At 41.0% G+C, this 18,152-nt stretch overlaps 1 protein-coding gene across 1 annotated transcript; it reads right to left on the bottom strand.

The window, feature by feature from the left end:
• Positions 1 to 6: 6 nt before the first annotated feature.
• On the bottom strand, positions 7 to 16,076 carry LOC112687325. Its single transcript, XM_025559966.1, has 7 exons — positions 15,760 to 16,076; positions 11,959 to 12,134; positions 9,781 to 9,930; positions 9,043 to 9,142; positions 8,062 to 8,383; positions 2,417 to 2,683; positions 7 to 725 (listed from the first exon to the last, which is right to left on the bottom strand). Exons 1-7 carry the CDS (start codon positions 15,818 to 15,820, stop codon positions 164 to 166), a joined length of 1,638 nt encoding a protein of 545 aa, XP_025415751.1. The 5' UTR covers positions 15,821 to 16,076; the 3' UTR covers positions 7 to 163.
• Positions 16,077 to 18,152: the final 2,076 nt, after the last annotated feature.

Below are 18,152 nucleotides of genomic sequence, written 5' to 3'. Positions count from 1 at the left end.
GGGGGGGGGGGGGGGGGGGGGGGGGGGGGGAGAAAGAGAAGTGTCGATATCGATAGTGGGTTGTTGTTGTGCGAGAGTGTCGCGAGTATAGTGGTGTTTGATAGGTCGGCAGGTGTAGTTGGGTGGTGCGCGGAGTGAGATCGGGGAACAATGTGCGCGCCGCTTAGAAGAAACCGTCTCCGGTGGGGTCGTTGAGCCACGGGTAGTTGTTGGGGCACCGGACGCACGTTTGCAGGTTGATGGTCTCCCCGGGCACCTCCTTGCTAGTCAGCTTGCACGAGTGCGGCACCCAGCAGGCAGGCGGTCCCTCGACCACGCACTTCTCCCTCCATGGCTCGAAGTTCTTCACCTCGTTGATAATCCTCGGCTTCTGGATCCACTGGATCACCTGCGTCATGGTGACGAAGTATACGTCGTTGTGGTTGGCCAGCACCTCGTCAATCCAGAACAGGAACGCGTCCAGGTACTCGGGGTTGTTCTTCAGCCACGCCGCGTGGAAGTACAGGCCCATGGGCGCGCGATTCTGGTCGTAGTGCCGGTCGAAGTTGTGATTCAGGAAGTTGTAGAACTGGTCGCCGGACAGGATGTTAGAGCACGAGTCCACCATTGCGCACCCGGGCAGGTACTCGTCGAAGTTAGGGTCCTCCCGCCGGTCCAACTCGTTCATCACCATCTCCCACACCGCGTGGCTACGGGTCGGGCAGTGCTGCAGGTTCCCGTGACACCTGCGTAAGCGCGTCGGCAACAAAATCACATACGGTATTAGTGTCGTACGCGACCAAGAGACGCAGTGGTAGACGCCGCGAACGGGACCGAACACCACGAGAAATCGCATTATCGCGGCGCGATTCGGAAATCTCTTCGACCAACGGCCCTCGTTCGAAGCGATTGTTCGCCCGAAGGAAACCGTTCGTCGCGCGTTACGAAAGCGTTTGCGCACCGCACTTGCGTTCCACGCACGTTCGCCGTCGATGCACCGCTCGATCTTTACATACCATCGCGATACGATATGTTCGCGGCTAGAAACGAAGTTGTTGAAAACGCTACGGTGGCGTGCCGAGGTTAACGCGTAGTTAACAGAGCGAAGAGATTGAAAAATCGTCCGACGCCTTTTGGGCCCACCGCGTGGTCACATTAAAATATAATACCAATACTGTTGTCTGTAGAGAGCCCGCAGCGTTTCTCAAATTTCTAGTTAGTCTCCCATAAGTTTTGGACAAGTATTATACGCGCAGATCTACTGATATTTCCGCACGTTTCCGCTGTATAAACTACGTTCGTTACGCGTGCTTCTAACGAGGCTCTCTCCTAAATGGCACACGAGTATCACGGAACGTCAAGCTTTTGTTCTCAAAACCCCCGGATCTATTTTACCACATTGGACTGTGCGAACTTTGGTGAAACAGCATCGTTTTCGAATTAATAATGACTACAACCAGGCCCACGTGTACCACACGTTTTAATGTCGTACAGGATATGAAATATTTGCTTCCCACGCACGCGTGTATTTCGATTGAAAAAAAAAATATCTTGACGTTTATCTCATTGACGGTCGGGGTACCCCTTCTTCGATCAACTCCGTCAGTATATCCCCCCCGCGGCGAGTTGATTAATTTGTAGACCACTGATTATACTTCCGTTTTCATTCGTTCCGCAGCTGCTCTCTTTTATGAATACGTTTCGGTGTACGAAATGTAAACATGTACGAGTATACCCTGCAGCCGATACCGGCCAAACGGAACTCGAGAAACGGAAATTTGCATTTTTACGACGTTACGCGTTCGCGAGAAATTTATTCTTCGACACAACAGTATTGTATTATTATGCAGAGCTATTTTTAAGACCACGTGCGGCTTCGTATACGCGCCCACTAGTCCTTGAAACGTTGGCAACTTTCGCCGGTTGAATAACATCTCGTTAACTTAACCTGTAGATACGCGTACAGATCGTGATATTACGGTCCACGAAAATCTGTCTGGAAATGTAACGTATCGTTCTGTAAACTTCCTGCGTTAAAAATCGAAACGGATCGCAATCCGAACCGTTGCAATCTTGGTCGGTTTCGATAGATGACAAAAAACGGGTAAAGGGGAACAAATAATTTAAGGTCGTTAGATCGGCCGACAAAGATAACGAGATAACGGTAAACGAAAAAATGGACGGTAAAAGAAACGTCCCAAGAACTTCATTCATCGCGCGAACGGTGCTAGGACGGGCAGGAGCGCGTATCGGACGGAACGCAATATGGGAAGAACGTACGTTGGCGATGTGCACGCGGAAACACGAGGAAACCCCGTCCGTTGCTGCCGGCGGGAAACGCGTCGTTTTCAACCCCCGGGGGTCCGGCCGTTTGGCAGGGTGAAATCGGTCTCTGGAAATCACGATCGCTAACTGAGTTTTTGGTTCGCATCCTCACCTGTGCGGCATGCGGAAGTACATGGTGTATGGCCAGAGTGGCGGGTTAGATAGCGGGGCCGTGATCGAGGAGTCGTACAGGAACGCCTGTTCCTCCATCATGGTGAACTGGTTGTTGCCACCTACGCGCAGGTACGGCGACCGCAGGCCGACCACGCTGTTGTCGGTCAGGTTCGCGTATTTTTCGGTGATGATGCGCATGCCGGCCATCTCCTTGGCCCAGTCCTCCACGGTGGCGTTACTCCAGAACTGCTCGTCGTCGTTGTGCCTGCAACAGAGCGCGAACGTGATTTAAACCGTGTGCGTGAGTGTGACACTTGTTTCCAGTAACGTTTCCGATACTTCAGATCCCCCCCCACCGTAATTACGTAAGTCAAACGAAGAACACAATTTGTTTATGATCCTATTACGAATGACATGTTTTTCGTTTTTTTTTCTCATAATTTAAATAGTTTGATTTTGTTGGACTGTAAAATATAGTAAAAAATCCATAAATCTGATTATAATCTAAAAACCCGATCAAACCCTACACTAGCTTAACCTTATCGATTCTAGTTGTACCAAGGTTACTTCATGAGTAATATGTTGTTACAAGTCTGAAATTTATTAAACTCTGGATCGTCCAATTCCCCCGGGTCATTTTGTTCGCTGTCCGCCTTTGGTGAAGGGTACACGAAACGAACCGAATAGGTTAGAGATGGTCGTCAAAACAACCGGAACCGCGAGAGCTTCCATATCCGCCCGCCACCGACAATTCCTACAGCCGAATACGAGGCAACCGTTATGAAAATTGGTTGGAGTGTCGTTATTGTTCGCTCTCGAGTAGAGCTCTTAAAATATGTGTCACGGAATTCACGTGTACACGTGAAATACATGTTTATCCAAAATATATATCCATTTTTACAATGGTAAAATTAGTAATTTTATGTTATACACTTGAAGTTTTAATAAAATATTAATAGTACAGTATTAAGTTAAGGATATACGTTTTTATTTTGGATTTTACACGTGACTCGTGACACGTGAATTCCGTGAATTCACGTGTATTAAGAGCTTTACTCTCGAGTGCGATTGTTTTTGTTCGTTTGATTCTTTGTATGTTTTCGCCATTCCAGCACATCCTAAATGAAATTCGCTTTCAACCCCCCCTCCCTCGGTTCTCACCCGGAACGGTCAGGGGCAAGTCAAATATCGTTCGGTTCAATTATATTTCTTAAAACGCTCAGTGTTTCTGTAAGCCACCCGCGATTTTATTTTGTTATTTCCGCCGCAAAACTAGTAGGTACGACCAGAAACGAATGAGTAGAATGACGTGAGCAACGTAGAAGTCGTTATTGCACTGTGTATTGTTATTACATTTTACTTATTATGTCAGTGGCTTAATACAACACGATCTTCCGTCTTTCACCCGATGCATTTATAGAGATTTTTTAATTAAATAAATACAAATTAAGAATTGTTAAACGATTAGTAAATAAATATTAAAATAATAGTCTATGTACAGAAATTAATAAACAAATGCTTAGTCAGGAGTATTATTATGTTTGTAAAGTACGACCAGTTTTGAATTGAAAATTCATCATCTGGTACGTACGAGTACAAAGTATATAATAATACTCTAGAATAAGCATTTATTTATGTATAAGATGTTTTTCATTTAATTATTTGACATTTTTTTCTACGCTTATTCGTTTTTTGAACAAATAAATATCAATATCACGTTTAGGCAAAGGCAACATTACGTTTAGTTACATACAATACTGTAAAGCACGACCGGTAAAAAATAAGAAGTTTTTAAAAGCTGCGAAAATGGATTTTTTGAAATACCATTCACCGCGGCTAACATACGTTATGTGACTTAAGTAAAAGGAAAACGTTAAAAATGAAAATCATATAATACATTAAATTACTCTTTTGATGATTTTCATTCGTGAAATATGTTTATGAGGAAGTGAAGATGACAATATGAATCGTCAATCGATCAGATGAACTAATACTTAACCTTGTAAATCCATCGTACAATAATAACGAATTAATTATATTTTTTTGCGTTCAAAGAATGATGCGTGTTAATTTTTGTTTTTTTTTAATATTATTATGGACGTCCGTCCATGACTTCAGGTTGACTGTTCGAGAATGAATCGATAACCTGCAGCGAAATAAAGGCTTCTCTACGCGTCAGATTTCATACAATTGCGCATCGTTTTTGTCTACCGAACAATGTTGCATTTCAATGGTTATTATCATTGTACAACGATGCGTGTATACGGACGTGGTAAAAAAAACAAACAGATAATTAATATATTACAATTTTTTTTTTAATACGATATAAAAAAAAAGCGGTCGACTCGTTCCGAACCGCTCATTAACCGTTTCGTAACTACATTATAATGACGGACGTGCTGATATGCAAGCAAGCACGTGGAAAACAGTGAAAACCAACGTTTCGAAACGTTCGAAAACGACCAGTTCGCGGCGTGATGAAAATACACGTTCGGGCACGCATCGCGTGCAAATCTAGTGCTCGGAAAAATCGGTGCGGTTCTGCACAGAGTCGTGCACCAGGGGTCCAAACCTCCCCCCCCCTTGGCTAATGTCAGTATTTATTTTTTAAAGTTACTCTGAAATTTTCATCATAACATTTTGGATTAAATTGATTTGATATTCTGCTCTCGAATCCGATGTACAAATAAAATCAACAATTGCAACCACAGTTTAATATAAAATATATACGTACGTCGAATACTCAAAACCATGGTTTACACTATAACTAATGACCAGGACTCGGGACTTTATGCATTTGCATATTTGTTTGGGAAATAAATAGAATAAATCTGATGTGGTACAAATTTGTATTTGGTGTTTAGAGTTGAATTTTAAAAGTTTACTGTGCATATTTTTGCATATTTTGGATTTTTTTTTTTCATTTGCATATTTTTGAGATTTATTGATTTAAACTGCATATTTTAAAATAATTGTTGGTAATTTACTCGAAAATCAAAAATATTAATGTAAAATTTTCATTTTTGACATGCTATAAAAATTTTATTTAGAAAACTAAACGCGCTGATATATAATTCATTCTAAATCAATTTTATCTATATGAATTCGTTTGCAATAATGCCGATAGGGCGATACTCAATAGCGTTATTCCGCTTATTTTATTCGGGGAGCCCATTTTATTTTTAGCTCTGAAGACAATTTTAATTTTATTTATTTGTCTTTCAAAGAATTATTTTGTTTGCAAGTACTCAGTAATCGACGAATCACGGACGATGATCGTTTTTTTTGTTAATAAATTACTGCGTATTTTGTCGTGTTTGTCTTCGCGTTCGTATTTGTTTTCGTGGCTTGTGTCTGTTAATTTATTAGTGCTCATATTCGTGGTATAATTTTCTTAAATTAATAAATAAATAAATAAATATACCGAAAGAAAAACAATCACAAATTATTCGCTTGAGCAGTTTCATTTGGAATTTGGTAGTAGTAGTAGTAGGTATGTGCATGATATATATTTTTTTTTAATTAAATTTGTACTAGTACATCTTTTTTAATTAAAAATTAATGCATATTTAAGCGCATATATTTATATTTTATGGTGCATATGTATGCGCTTATTTTTAAGATTTTAAGCACATAAAGTCCCGAGCCCTGCTAATGCCTAAACCCTAATTTAACTGGCATAATAATAATAATTGATTTACATACATTGTAAATAATATGTATATTAAATAAAATAATTGCGTTTATAAAGCAATAAAATGTACATATTGTTTTCCTCGGAAAAAGAACGGAAAATGTTTTTTTGATCCCCCCCCCTTGAATTAATCCTGGTTGCACCACTGGCGTGCACAGCTACTGTTTGCGCGAAACGCGCTAACGGTCTTATCGGTGTCCGTGCGAGTGGACGCTACTGAAAAAACCGAAACGTCTTTTTCGGTCACGATTGCTCAACGGTCACATTCTTCGCGTCCCCAATATACTCGTACAGGTTTACAAGAAATACGAGTATTTTTATACGTGCGCACGAGTTTCGGGAACATAATATACCTATTTTAGTACGCGTTATTCCTCCTCCTCCTCCTCCTCCTCCTCCTCCTCCCCCCCCCTATTAACACAGGAGTTTACTGAAATAAGAAAATATACCGCTAAAAACAACCAGTGTACGGTCGTACCGGTTTTAACACCACGTGAACACGAAACATTATACCGACTGCAGTTATGCGTTCTGAAACGTGAGCGCGGACGCCACGTTTTCTCGGCATTCCTGACCAACAAGATTGCACACACGCATACCGATTGGAATAATATTACACGTTTCCATCATCATCATCATCGTCACCATCATCATCGTTGCACGCATGTAATAACACGATTTCTCGTGAACCCCGTGAACGATTGCGCAGCCGATGGCAACGTCCTTGCGAACATGGTTCGCCGTAAATCTTAAAAAAAGGGAAACTTGTCGGTTCTCGAATCGTCTTCGGTAACCCGTCCTCCTCGACTCGGTCGCACGAAATATTATCGCTGCTTTGCGCGAGTTATTATTTTTATCGTTCTAAACACATTGTTCGGTCTTGAATTCGGACGAACGAATCATGTTGGTGTTGTTCACGTCTTCGTCGTCGTCTAGCGAATTCCGCTTTTGTTTCGGACACCGACGTATTCAACTAAGCTATATTGCAGATGACGATTTTTTTTTAATATTTTTTTATTTCATCGACTAGCCACCATTCTCTTCGGTTGCATTAATTATTGCGCTGCCTCGTACGAGTATATGCATAAACGTACACAACCTACCAATCAACCCGATCTACCTACCGGATTATTACATGACAGTTTTTACTTTCCAGTTCATTCGTACTCACTTTCACGACCGTCGAACATAATATTCCATTGTTGACGTCGCATCGGCCCAATATCGTTTTTACCGGCCCGTCGCTACGTGCGTACTACAATAGGAACAATATTTTCGGCTAGAAAGGGAAACGGATAGTATTTTTATTAGGGAATCGTGAATCGCGTCGCCGTCGTTAAATCTTTACGAGCGTCGCGTTCGTATTCGTTGTTAACACGTGCAAAACAATCGACAGTTCGCCCGACTAGTTCGGTCGCTGTTAGGCATCTTAAAGTTGCTAAATCGTGGTAATATTATGCACAAAATTGTTCGCGTTGCACGTAAGTTGTTCAAGACGGTAATAATACGTATTTTGCCCTCCCCCAACCTCTCATCCACCCGGGACCGCCTTATGGTTTTGGCGATAGCATAAACGGTTAACTAATAACAGCCACTCACTACTACTAGGTGGCTTTGATCCGGAATAGAAAGAAATGAAACAAAGTTGAAGGAGGCCAGAGAGGTTATCCACCACTCGCCCTCACCTCTCATGCCATCCTGATTTATCCGCCGTTTTCAGTTTAATAACAGGCCATTTCGAACGCGAAGGCAAAATATGTGTACTACCTGAAAACGATCCTGGTTATCTGTAGGATCGTTGTTATACGTCGAAAACATGACGTATTCTCGATCATTATAGGGATTGACCGCGACGCATGTCCGGACGTTCAGACATTGCTTATGACTTCGCGACGGTAACAACATTATAGTAATATTAACAATAATAATAGTAATAATTATATACGCACGTTATCGAGTGCACTGCGATCTCGTGACCTTTCCTGTGGGTCTCCTGCACCGCCGAGTAATTGGTGTACTTGTGCGAGACGAAGAACGTGGCTTTGATGTCGCACCCGTTAGGATTCCTGCGCTTGCCGTTGAATATCTCCTTGTAAAGCTCGATGTTGTTGTTGTTGATGGCGTCGTCGAAAGTGATCGTGATCATCTGCGGCACCTCTTTGGCCGGCAGGTCGTTGGGTATCCCGGTACCGTCCTCGGAGCAGAAGCAGTCGGGCAACACGCACACGGCCGGGTCGCAGGGCGGCGCTCGGTTGGGATCGTTATCGTTGTCTGCGGAAAAACACACGCACAACGCGTTTCACAGGGTTGGATCAAAATCATCGAAACACAATAAGCGTTTCTTTCGACATTTGGATGTCCGCGGAGTTTTTGACGATTTTCAAACGGATTCGTCGCGCGTTTAACACCGTTAAACGTCGTACAAAGCATGATGAGCGTGTATTGTTTTATGCGTTGATTCGCAACCGTTCGCTACGGGTTCGTTGCGGAGGAGTTGAGCATTTCAAATGTATCGGGAACGGGTTATCGTCTGTAATGACGATTGGACTTCGTACGCGTGCTCGGCGGATATCATGTGGGATCGCGTCGGTCGTACGAGCTTTTCCGAGGAGAAATTGAAAACTTTTTCGGAAACAATTCGCTAGCGGAAAACGTGCTCGCGCGAAATGCAAAAGTTCGATTCGTATGGAACAAATTTTTCGACAGTGAAATCATTACGGGATGGTCGTTAGGTCAACGTACTACGATTAGCGTTCAATAGCTTTACATTTCGCGTAACGAAAATAATTGATACGTCCCGTTAAGGCGAAAAACGTCCTCTCGAACTGTAATCGAATAAAATCAACCGATTAAAAACGTTTTCCGACTTCACGGTTTGAAATGACCACTATCGTCTATTCCGTGTTACTGTTAAAATATTATTTACAAACCACAAGAGTTTTCGTCCGAGCCGTCCGGGCAATTCTTTTCGCCATTGCAAAATAGTCCTCGTTCGATACACGACTTGTCGCCGCAAGATAATTCTCCATCCTGGAAAAATGAAAACACATTGTTATAGATGAGGTAGAAGTGTTGTTTTTTTATCATTACGATCTTCCTTTTCACAGATACATTTTATAACGCGAAATATCATTCGTGGGAACCGAACGATTCGAATCGTGTAAGATCATAATATTGTGAGTATATATAATAACCTCGCAAGAGTAATATTCGTGTAAAACTCATAGATCAATTTAAGATTTTTATCTGATGACGATAACAACGACGGCAATGTTATGATAATGAAAGACGAAAAAACGAATCGAAACGAGCTTCAATAATAGAATCACGGATAATAGTGTGTACACGGTTGGGTTGTTTATAAAAACAAAAAAGTTTAAAAAAAAAATGCAGTAATAAAAATATTTTCAAATAATTAAATTCAAACTCTCAAGAGTCAGCGTGGCGAGACGACGACTCGAGGATAAATAATTCAAAAGACCTTCAAACGCGTTCAATGCATATCGCCGCTGAGATAATAGCACTGCACGTATCATCATTATCTGTACATACGCATTCGTGTAATGTGATTAAGACAATTGTTCGATCGTTACGCGTACCAGCGAGTATGATGTACAAGTATTATTTAATAAAAAAAAAATTAAAAAATAAAATCATTAATTCAATACCTGACACAATGGTTCGTCTGTGAACAATAAAGGCTTGACTTTGCGTTCTTTATTCTTCAACTTGCAGTTTTTCACCGCAGCCTTCCAGTCACACGTTTGTTTTTCGATGTCGAAGTACAAACCGGCCGGGCAACGAATGGCTTGTAGTCCCTGTTGAAATACAAGAACGTAAGGATTAGTTAAACGACGTGTGGATAACGTGAATTCGTTCACATATATGTACTCGTGTACATTATTGACATTGTACAAAATAATATTATTGTGTGCGTTTTATGTTCGAAGGAACGAGTACCTTTGTGGATTAGCCGTTTGTGCATAGGTGCAACTAGGGGTGCACGATAGAGGTTTTAGCACCTCTGAATTCAAATGTAGCACTCTTGTTTTTTTTTCAAATCTATATAACCTATAGTAATTACAATTAATACCATTTAATTTTATTTTCAGCAATTTTAGCACCCCAATATTTGGGCTCTAGTTGCGCCCATGCATTTGTGTACGTATTGCACAATCTTTTATGCAGTTCAAAGAAAATTTCAACTTTCATCATTGTCATTAGTTATTTTATTCTAATTTAGAAACTACGTTCGTCGGTTTTATGAACAGTACAATAAATAAAAACGTATTATGTTGTTCGGAAACGTACAATTATTAACCATGTGTAACAAACTTTTATAGGATTATTTATAATTACTTTGATATTAGCAATTATAATCCCGTGCGGATCATGACCGAAAAATTGAAAAAGAACGAATGAATAATGACTAGGTAAACTTGTACAATTACGAAAATAGGATAACACAATATATGACATTCGTTTTCCCGATTTCGAAGTATATGCGATAATTAGATATTTGACCAAAGTTAATGTGATATCGTAATATTATTGTTGTAAGATTTGTGTTAGGCAATAGTGTTATCGTCCCGTATTTATGCGAATAACTTTCTTTTTCTTTTAACAAAACTAACGTTGTATCATAATTTGACTTACGAGAAATAATGTGTTCGACATACAGCATTGTAATGGTTGTTCGTTGAAATACAAACATTATTCGTTGAAATCATAAATCCTAATACATTATCAATACCACAAAACAATTAATAAATTATTCGCAGTTGTCTATAAATAACGTCACAAATATATGCACGTCAATATTATATTTTAATTTAACGATATTTTGATAAAAAAAATGCACTTTATTTATTCAACTATTCGACAAAATGTTTGAACCGATAACAAATTATTATGGTGCGATTAAATGTTTTTTTTACATATTTTTTGTTTATCTTGCTTTGTAAAAAATAAGATTATAAAAATTCTGCAATCAAAAGTATTTCGCGTTGCTATATAACGTTAATATTGAAATTTGAATAATCTAATTTGACGATATACATATATACCGGGCACATATACCGAAATATTTTAAATAAATAAAAATAATGATTAGGCGGGATTTAAATTAAATCGATTCAAAATCATGTACTCATACTAGTTGAGTTTAAACATATTAACAATATAATATGAAGTCGAAAAAATGTAAGAAAAACATTTTGAACATAAGATTATATAATTATATATATATATATTAATCTCCGTTATTATATGTGTCACACTTGCTCATCGGAGGTGAAATATTAAATTAAAATTAGCGTCAATGATATAAAAAAATAAATAAATAAAAATAATAATTACACATAAATACGTTGTTAGAAAACCGAATAGTACGTGATGTTGTTTTGGGTCACTCAAACGCCTCTCATTTCGAGAATTTTGTACTTTGAATCGATTACCGTGCCACATACGGTACATTATAATATTAAACGTGCATGTTTCATGTGTAGTCGAAAGGGAAATTAACGTTCGAAATAAAAAAAAAAATATGCGCATAAAAAATCGTAGTGCGAACGGAACGCACGGGAACAATCGCATGATTCCGCTGGGACAATATTTGAACGTAGGTGATTTTAAATTCGTGACCCGGTGAAATTTGCGCTCAATCACAATAACATCTGGCCTCGCGCGCGCCGATGGTAACCGTTTGAATCGCACCGTTTTCGTTGCGATTCGCATTTTGAAAGCAACATGGAAATGTTGCGCGGAACAATATTGTTTCATTTTGTTGAAACGAAGACGAATAGAAAAAGTTCACTCGCGATGCAATCATCGCGTTTTCTACTTACCGACGATGTGCACTGAATGACGTCACGACAGCTGTCACCGTCTTGCGCCGTCAACCGAAACCATTCTCCTGCGTCTTTATCTTTGCATATTTCTATCTCGAAACTTTCCTCTTTCTTGGGTTCACTTGTTGCCGCCTGCTGACGCTTAATACGTGACAGTAACGAATCACAAGACCCTGAAAATAAAAATAAAACGGGTCGCTGTTGATTCCGGCTAATACGAAATAAGTTTACATGTTTATTATATTACGCAGGTGACCTCCGAATAAAACGTTTTACATAATTTATCATCTGATTCGGTTGCAGTAATTTTATGAATGTTTCATAATCGTATTTTTTTTTACGAATTATAATTTAATTTAATTTCAAGTTTTCAATAAGAAACACGTTTTTTTGTTCTGCAACATTATTACATACTTTTTATATATTACAATTTTGTCGATTTTCTGAAATTGGTTTTTAAAAATAATACAATAAATATGCGTTTCTTGCACATAAATTCACCATAAACATGTTTCGCAAATCAATGAATTGGAATATTTATACTTTCAAAAAATATTCTTTAAAATATTTATGCATACGACTCAAAATTTTTTTGGACAAATCGAATTCACCATCATTTTCAACATTAACCAGACAAACACAATAGTTATTAGCTTAAAGTTTAACGCTGACCAATGCATTCGATACATGGCGTTAATTTTATCCGAAACATTTTCAATCGTGAATTTAACCAATCGTCGACGGATCAAGACGTCAAAAACTACTACAATTGCCTACGAGTACACCGAAGAGCAACGACGGAGTATAATTAGTATATGCTGATAAACAGTTTGCTGAAAACAATATTCGTACTTCGGTTCGTGTGAACGTCGACTGCGGCAAAAAAATGTTGGAATTCTCGTATCGATTACAACGTTTTTCGGTGGACTCGGATTCCGCGAGATTGTTAGATATTGTTTTCTATTTTCAGTCGGCCGAACAATCGTTTCGACTGCCGCGTCGGAATGCGTTCCTCGTTTATCTGCACGACAACGTTTATCCGACCGTGATATGTTGGATTCGTACAGTTAAAACGCAACTCGTGGAGTGTTTTTTCGGTACTTATTAATTATTTTTTCCGCCACCGAAATCTCGTTAGATTCGCCACGCCACCAGAGCTGGTGGTTCGGACACGATTAGGATGTATCGCGTCTAAGTAAAAAATTGGTCGGAAATACGTCGTTTACACGATTACGATTTTTACAGATCGCCTATCAAACGTGTCGGGTTTATTCGCCCGTGCAGTTTTCGTGACATGATCGCGGTTCGTGATCCGCGTCCTGAAGGACGTAGGGTGATTGAATAAACTAGATCAATCCGTCCCGGAAGCGTTCGTCTAGCGCAACGGTAGGCGGTACTACGCGACCTCCGTCCGGGTGACGTTAAAGCCGCGTTAACCCGTTCACAGGACACTCAATCCGTTTGCGGATCAAACGCATGTGGGGTTCTAATGTTCTGCCGTAGCGGTGACGAACTCACAAAGTGCACTCGGCGCAGCCTTGTTATCGTCATTGTTATTGTTAATGTGTCGCGCGAGTATTGTTCCGCTTTCACGGCGGACGGACGTCGAATGGAATTCGAAAAAAAACTTCGTACGGCGAAATTGTTCGCCCGATATTTATGCGTCGAAACGTAGGCGGCCCGGCAACGTGTTGAACGGAATACGGGAGAAGGAAAAAAAAAGGAAAAGAGAAAAACAAAGCTTTGGCGCGTTCCACTTTCTACGGCGGCGGTGCTCATCCGATTCGTAAACGTAGCGCGTGACATACGTGTCAATGTCGTGCTCGATACGTCTAACCCCTTTCTACGCGTCGCGGTGCGAAAGCGATCGATGGAAAACACCTGAAACGACACTCAAGCGGTCGGACGGGATGCGCGGCCGCGGGCGAACCGACTTGTAAAAGGAGACAGGACCGAGAAGGAACCGTGGTTTACGCCGAACGGTCAAGGAGTGGGGGTTTCGTCGCACCGCGGTACGCGGTTTAGAAATCGTAAAAATTGAAACTGACCGTACGATCCTGCGGGCGATAAATCGTAATAATAATAATAATAATAATAATAACGATATCGTATTTTTAAACCAGTTTTCGTCTCCAGAAGGACGAGCGCACACGCGCAAAACGAGTACAAGCGAGGGCTCGCGTGAACACAACAACACCGTATCGGTACGGAGAGCAGCTCTTCGAACTGGGATGAACGCCAGGGACGAATGCGCACGTCGGCTCCTGATCGCCGTTAAAAGCCGAGACGGTCCGAGGACTTGGTGAGGACGTATAACCGGTATCGCAGATACGGAATTGCGCGCGAACGGGTCAATTGCACTGCCAAAACACGTGTTTGCGACGTCACACATTGTTCGCAGTTTTTCCGCACCGAGTGAAATCTCATCTTTTGCCACGGTCGACGCCCGCGGCACGAATTGTTATTGTTACCATCGTTACCGTTACGTCGGTATCGTATATCATGCACGCATTATCGTGATGACGTTTTTAACCGTAGCAGGCCGTTGCATTATTGTTGTCGACATCACGCACGTAACACGAGCGGCTCGAGCCGATTTGTTCAACGAGTCGTATAGGTGTGATTTCGGTTAACGACTAGGACGAGGAGCAATAACAGTTTAAACCGAACGCACATACGCCCGGCCACTGAAACCTGTAGCCTAACCGTGGAAAGCACAAAATATGGTGTCCGTTTGAGTACTGCGGTGTTCTCGAAAACAACTACGCAATATGAGTGATTGTTTGAAATTATTTAAGACGGGGAAAAATAAATAAACGAAACAAACAATTTTACGGATTTCGCCCGCAATAGGTGACTGTTGTGTTCTCGTCGCGCACGATACCGTCTGACGTCCAAGTGCAACACAACATTTTATACAGCGAACCGTTTTCATTGCACCGTTAAAAAGCTCCGCACACGCGTTTAAGCGTCGGCACGTGTGCTGCAACGTGAACGGATTTACCGTCCAAATCGTTTTCAACGGAATGCACGGGGAATGAGTGAGTGCGCGCGCGCTTGTACAAACCGATTGCAAAAGCTAACCGCCGAACAGGTGATTTATGCGACATTTTCGTTCGCTTTGTTCATTATCCGCGCCTAATCGTTACAACTACACGTAATGCATCGTGTACGCAACGTGCCCCGGGGGAAACCGCAACAATCGTAGTACACATTATTGAAACACGATTTCGAATCGACTTTCTTCGTACACGCGATTTAATGTGTTGTTATTCGTTTCGTTCTCTGTAGGCTATGCGAGTCGTTCTTTCCCCCTCCCCTCCCCCAAACTATTACTACTTCACGTTGTTGAGGGGTTCCGGACGGTAACAATACACGTTTTATCATCCGCGCACACGAAATGGCGTCACATTAGAAAAATAAATAAACAAAAACATGACCAAAAAGCAGTACAATGTTAAACGTTAGAAGCTTTTAAAACGATCTCGATCGTTAGAAAGACGTATCGTGTTAAGCGTGCGTTCAGTACGTTCAGCAGTGCACATGCCTTTCGAAAACGCAATTTTGTACATCCTTTTTTATACGGCACTGCTGAATTTTATGAATTTTTATTTTTTTAATGTTTTCGACGGCAACAAACGTTGTGAAATGCACGCAAGAGACTTTAACTCGCCGTTTAAAAATCGCGCACGGATCTGCCACGTCTCGTACAGCAACGCGCGCGCACGTACGGCGCGACACACCCGTCTGTCGAGAATGCATACGAACAGTGTTACGGGTCGGATGCGCGTTACTTACCCAACGAGACCAAGTATGCGATCGCCAGGAGCCTGAGTGACGTTGACATGGTGGCCCTCATGACTGACGCGAGCGCACATCCACTTTCGGCGAGAACGAAGTGCTGCGTGGTCCGTGCGGTGTCCGGGTCCGGAGAGGAGAAGTGTTTTTTTTTTTTTTATGAAAATATGATTTGAGTACTACTCGTTGAACGATGAAAAAAAAAAAATCGAAAAAAAAAAAGTTAAAATATATTTCAATATACTACGATTATTATACGAGTGTCCGCAACGGTGACGGACGGAACAAGACTCGGTTTCACAATTGGCTGCGGCGCGTCAATTTATTGTCTTATATACGCCGGGGCGACGTTTCACCGGGGCGTCGCTCCGATCGCCGTGCCGACAGGTAGAGCCACCAGACCGCACGCGCCACGGTCGTGAAAGTCTCTCTCGCGCGCGCGCGCTCGTGATTCCGTGCCACTAACTATCGATAACGATTAATAATAACGATAATGATAAACTTCATCGCAACAATAGAATCTTTCGGGCGACGTTTCCCGAGGATTATTTTGATTTGAATATCGCGGCGCCAAACCTCGCTAGCGATAAGCTCGTGCCGGGGGCACGGTTCTTATTGGTTAAGTAAGTTCCACCAGCCCATATTTTACAGTGAACTCCGACACAAAGTGTGTAGTCCAAAATCGGAAGTACGCACTACGGATTCGAGAAGCACCTGATAAATAATTAATAATTAACACTGCTACGAAGGTAATAAAATACTACGCAGGCTAAATATATATATTCGATTTAAAATTGCATGTCCTACATTAAAATAAATAATTTGTTAACAGTTTTCAGATTTATACCAGACATGAGTATATTTTCAGTTTAAAAAATAATAACAGATGATGGTTATCTAATTATAATGAGCAATTTCAATAATAAAAAATAACTATTACTAGAAATCATAATTATTAGAGGAAGTGGGGTAAAGGAGTACTCTGTATCATATCGTTGTACGTTCAAAAATGTGTAGTACGAATTTTAATGAAAAATAGTGGCTGAAATACACGATAACGATTAAATACACGAATTCGATGTGATCGCGACGGTGATCAGAGAAAATAATTTAGCCGTATCTGAAAACGACGGAAAAATAGCTACGCAGACTTCGCGCGTACGGAGATAACGATTACGTTTTCCGGTTTGGCCGTCGATCGGAACAAGACGTATACAACATTATAAAAACGATCCGCGAAAACCTCGATCCGACGGACTATAGTTGTCTCCGTTCTGGTCTATTTTATTTTATTTTTAACTTTTTTTTGAAAGACATGGGCCTTGTTGATTTTCACACACAGCGAATAATCACGTCTCGTCGAAGACGATCCCATTCGATACGATCGAACGTATCTGAACTTGAAGACTCGGAGGTCAAGGCCCCGCCGCGATGCAGTCCTTCAGAGGCGAGCACTTAACCCGTTACCCATCAATATCACATCCGTTTAAAAAAATATTCATTTGGATTTCAATGAATTTACATATTTGTGATAAATCATTGCACGTGTTTACATTGCCATCTAGAAAGTAGACACCCGTCATCCTCTGGATAACTAATAGTCCGTTGAATATTCCGCGTGCCACTGTCGCAGTGTTCCTTTATTTTACCGGACAGCTTTCTAAATTATTTTTAAACTTCGATTCATTAGGCAACCGGAAGATTTTACGATGCAAAACCTGAGAATAACAAAAACGTACAGAGACAAGATGGTTAAACATTACAATGGGTCATAGAGATTGAATGCCTTACTGGCATTTGTAGTGGTTCTTACACATTCGTTACGATTTAATCAAACGCACCTGTTCATAACCGTGTCAAGACTGTGATAAAGGTGATAAACGTAACAATACAACTACCAGTTTTGATATTTAGTCGCTGTACTGCGATGAAAAAAAGTGAAGTAAATGAAAAAAGTATCGAGACACATTTTTGTAACACCTGGTGTTACGCGATATTTGATTTTAGGTTTCTGTATCACGCAGGTATTCCGTATACGAGTCTGACCTTATGTACGTTCGACGCGTTCGCAACTATAGTGTTACCGCGATAACTGATAAACGCTGTTGATTTCACCTAAACGATTTTGTTCGTTCCGCCGATTTCGTTCGACGTTGTCATACTGAACTCGGGCGTTTTTTAACGACTGTTAATTTCGCGAGCACAATCGAACGTATTTATAACGACGTGCAAATAAATTAGCAAGTAATCGAAAACATCATCGGTAAGACTCGACACACATCTATATACTCTTTTCCCTTCCATTGTTACCGCATACATTTCTCGTACTCACGCTAGCAATAATAATATTGTCGTATAAAACGAGACAAATCGTAAAACGATATCGCGATCGG

The sequence above is a fragment of the Sipha flava genome, unplaced genomic scaffold (assembly GCF_003268045.1).
Source record: "Sipha flava isolate LNK unplaced genomic scaffold, YSA_version1 340_pilon_pilon, whole genome shotgun sequence".
NCBI lineage: Eukaryota > Metazoa > Arthropoda > Insecta > Hemiptera > Aphididae > Sipha > Sipha flava.
This window is presented reverse-complemented; position numbering and strand designations above follow the sequence as displayed.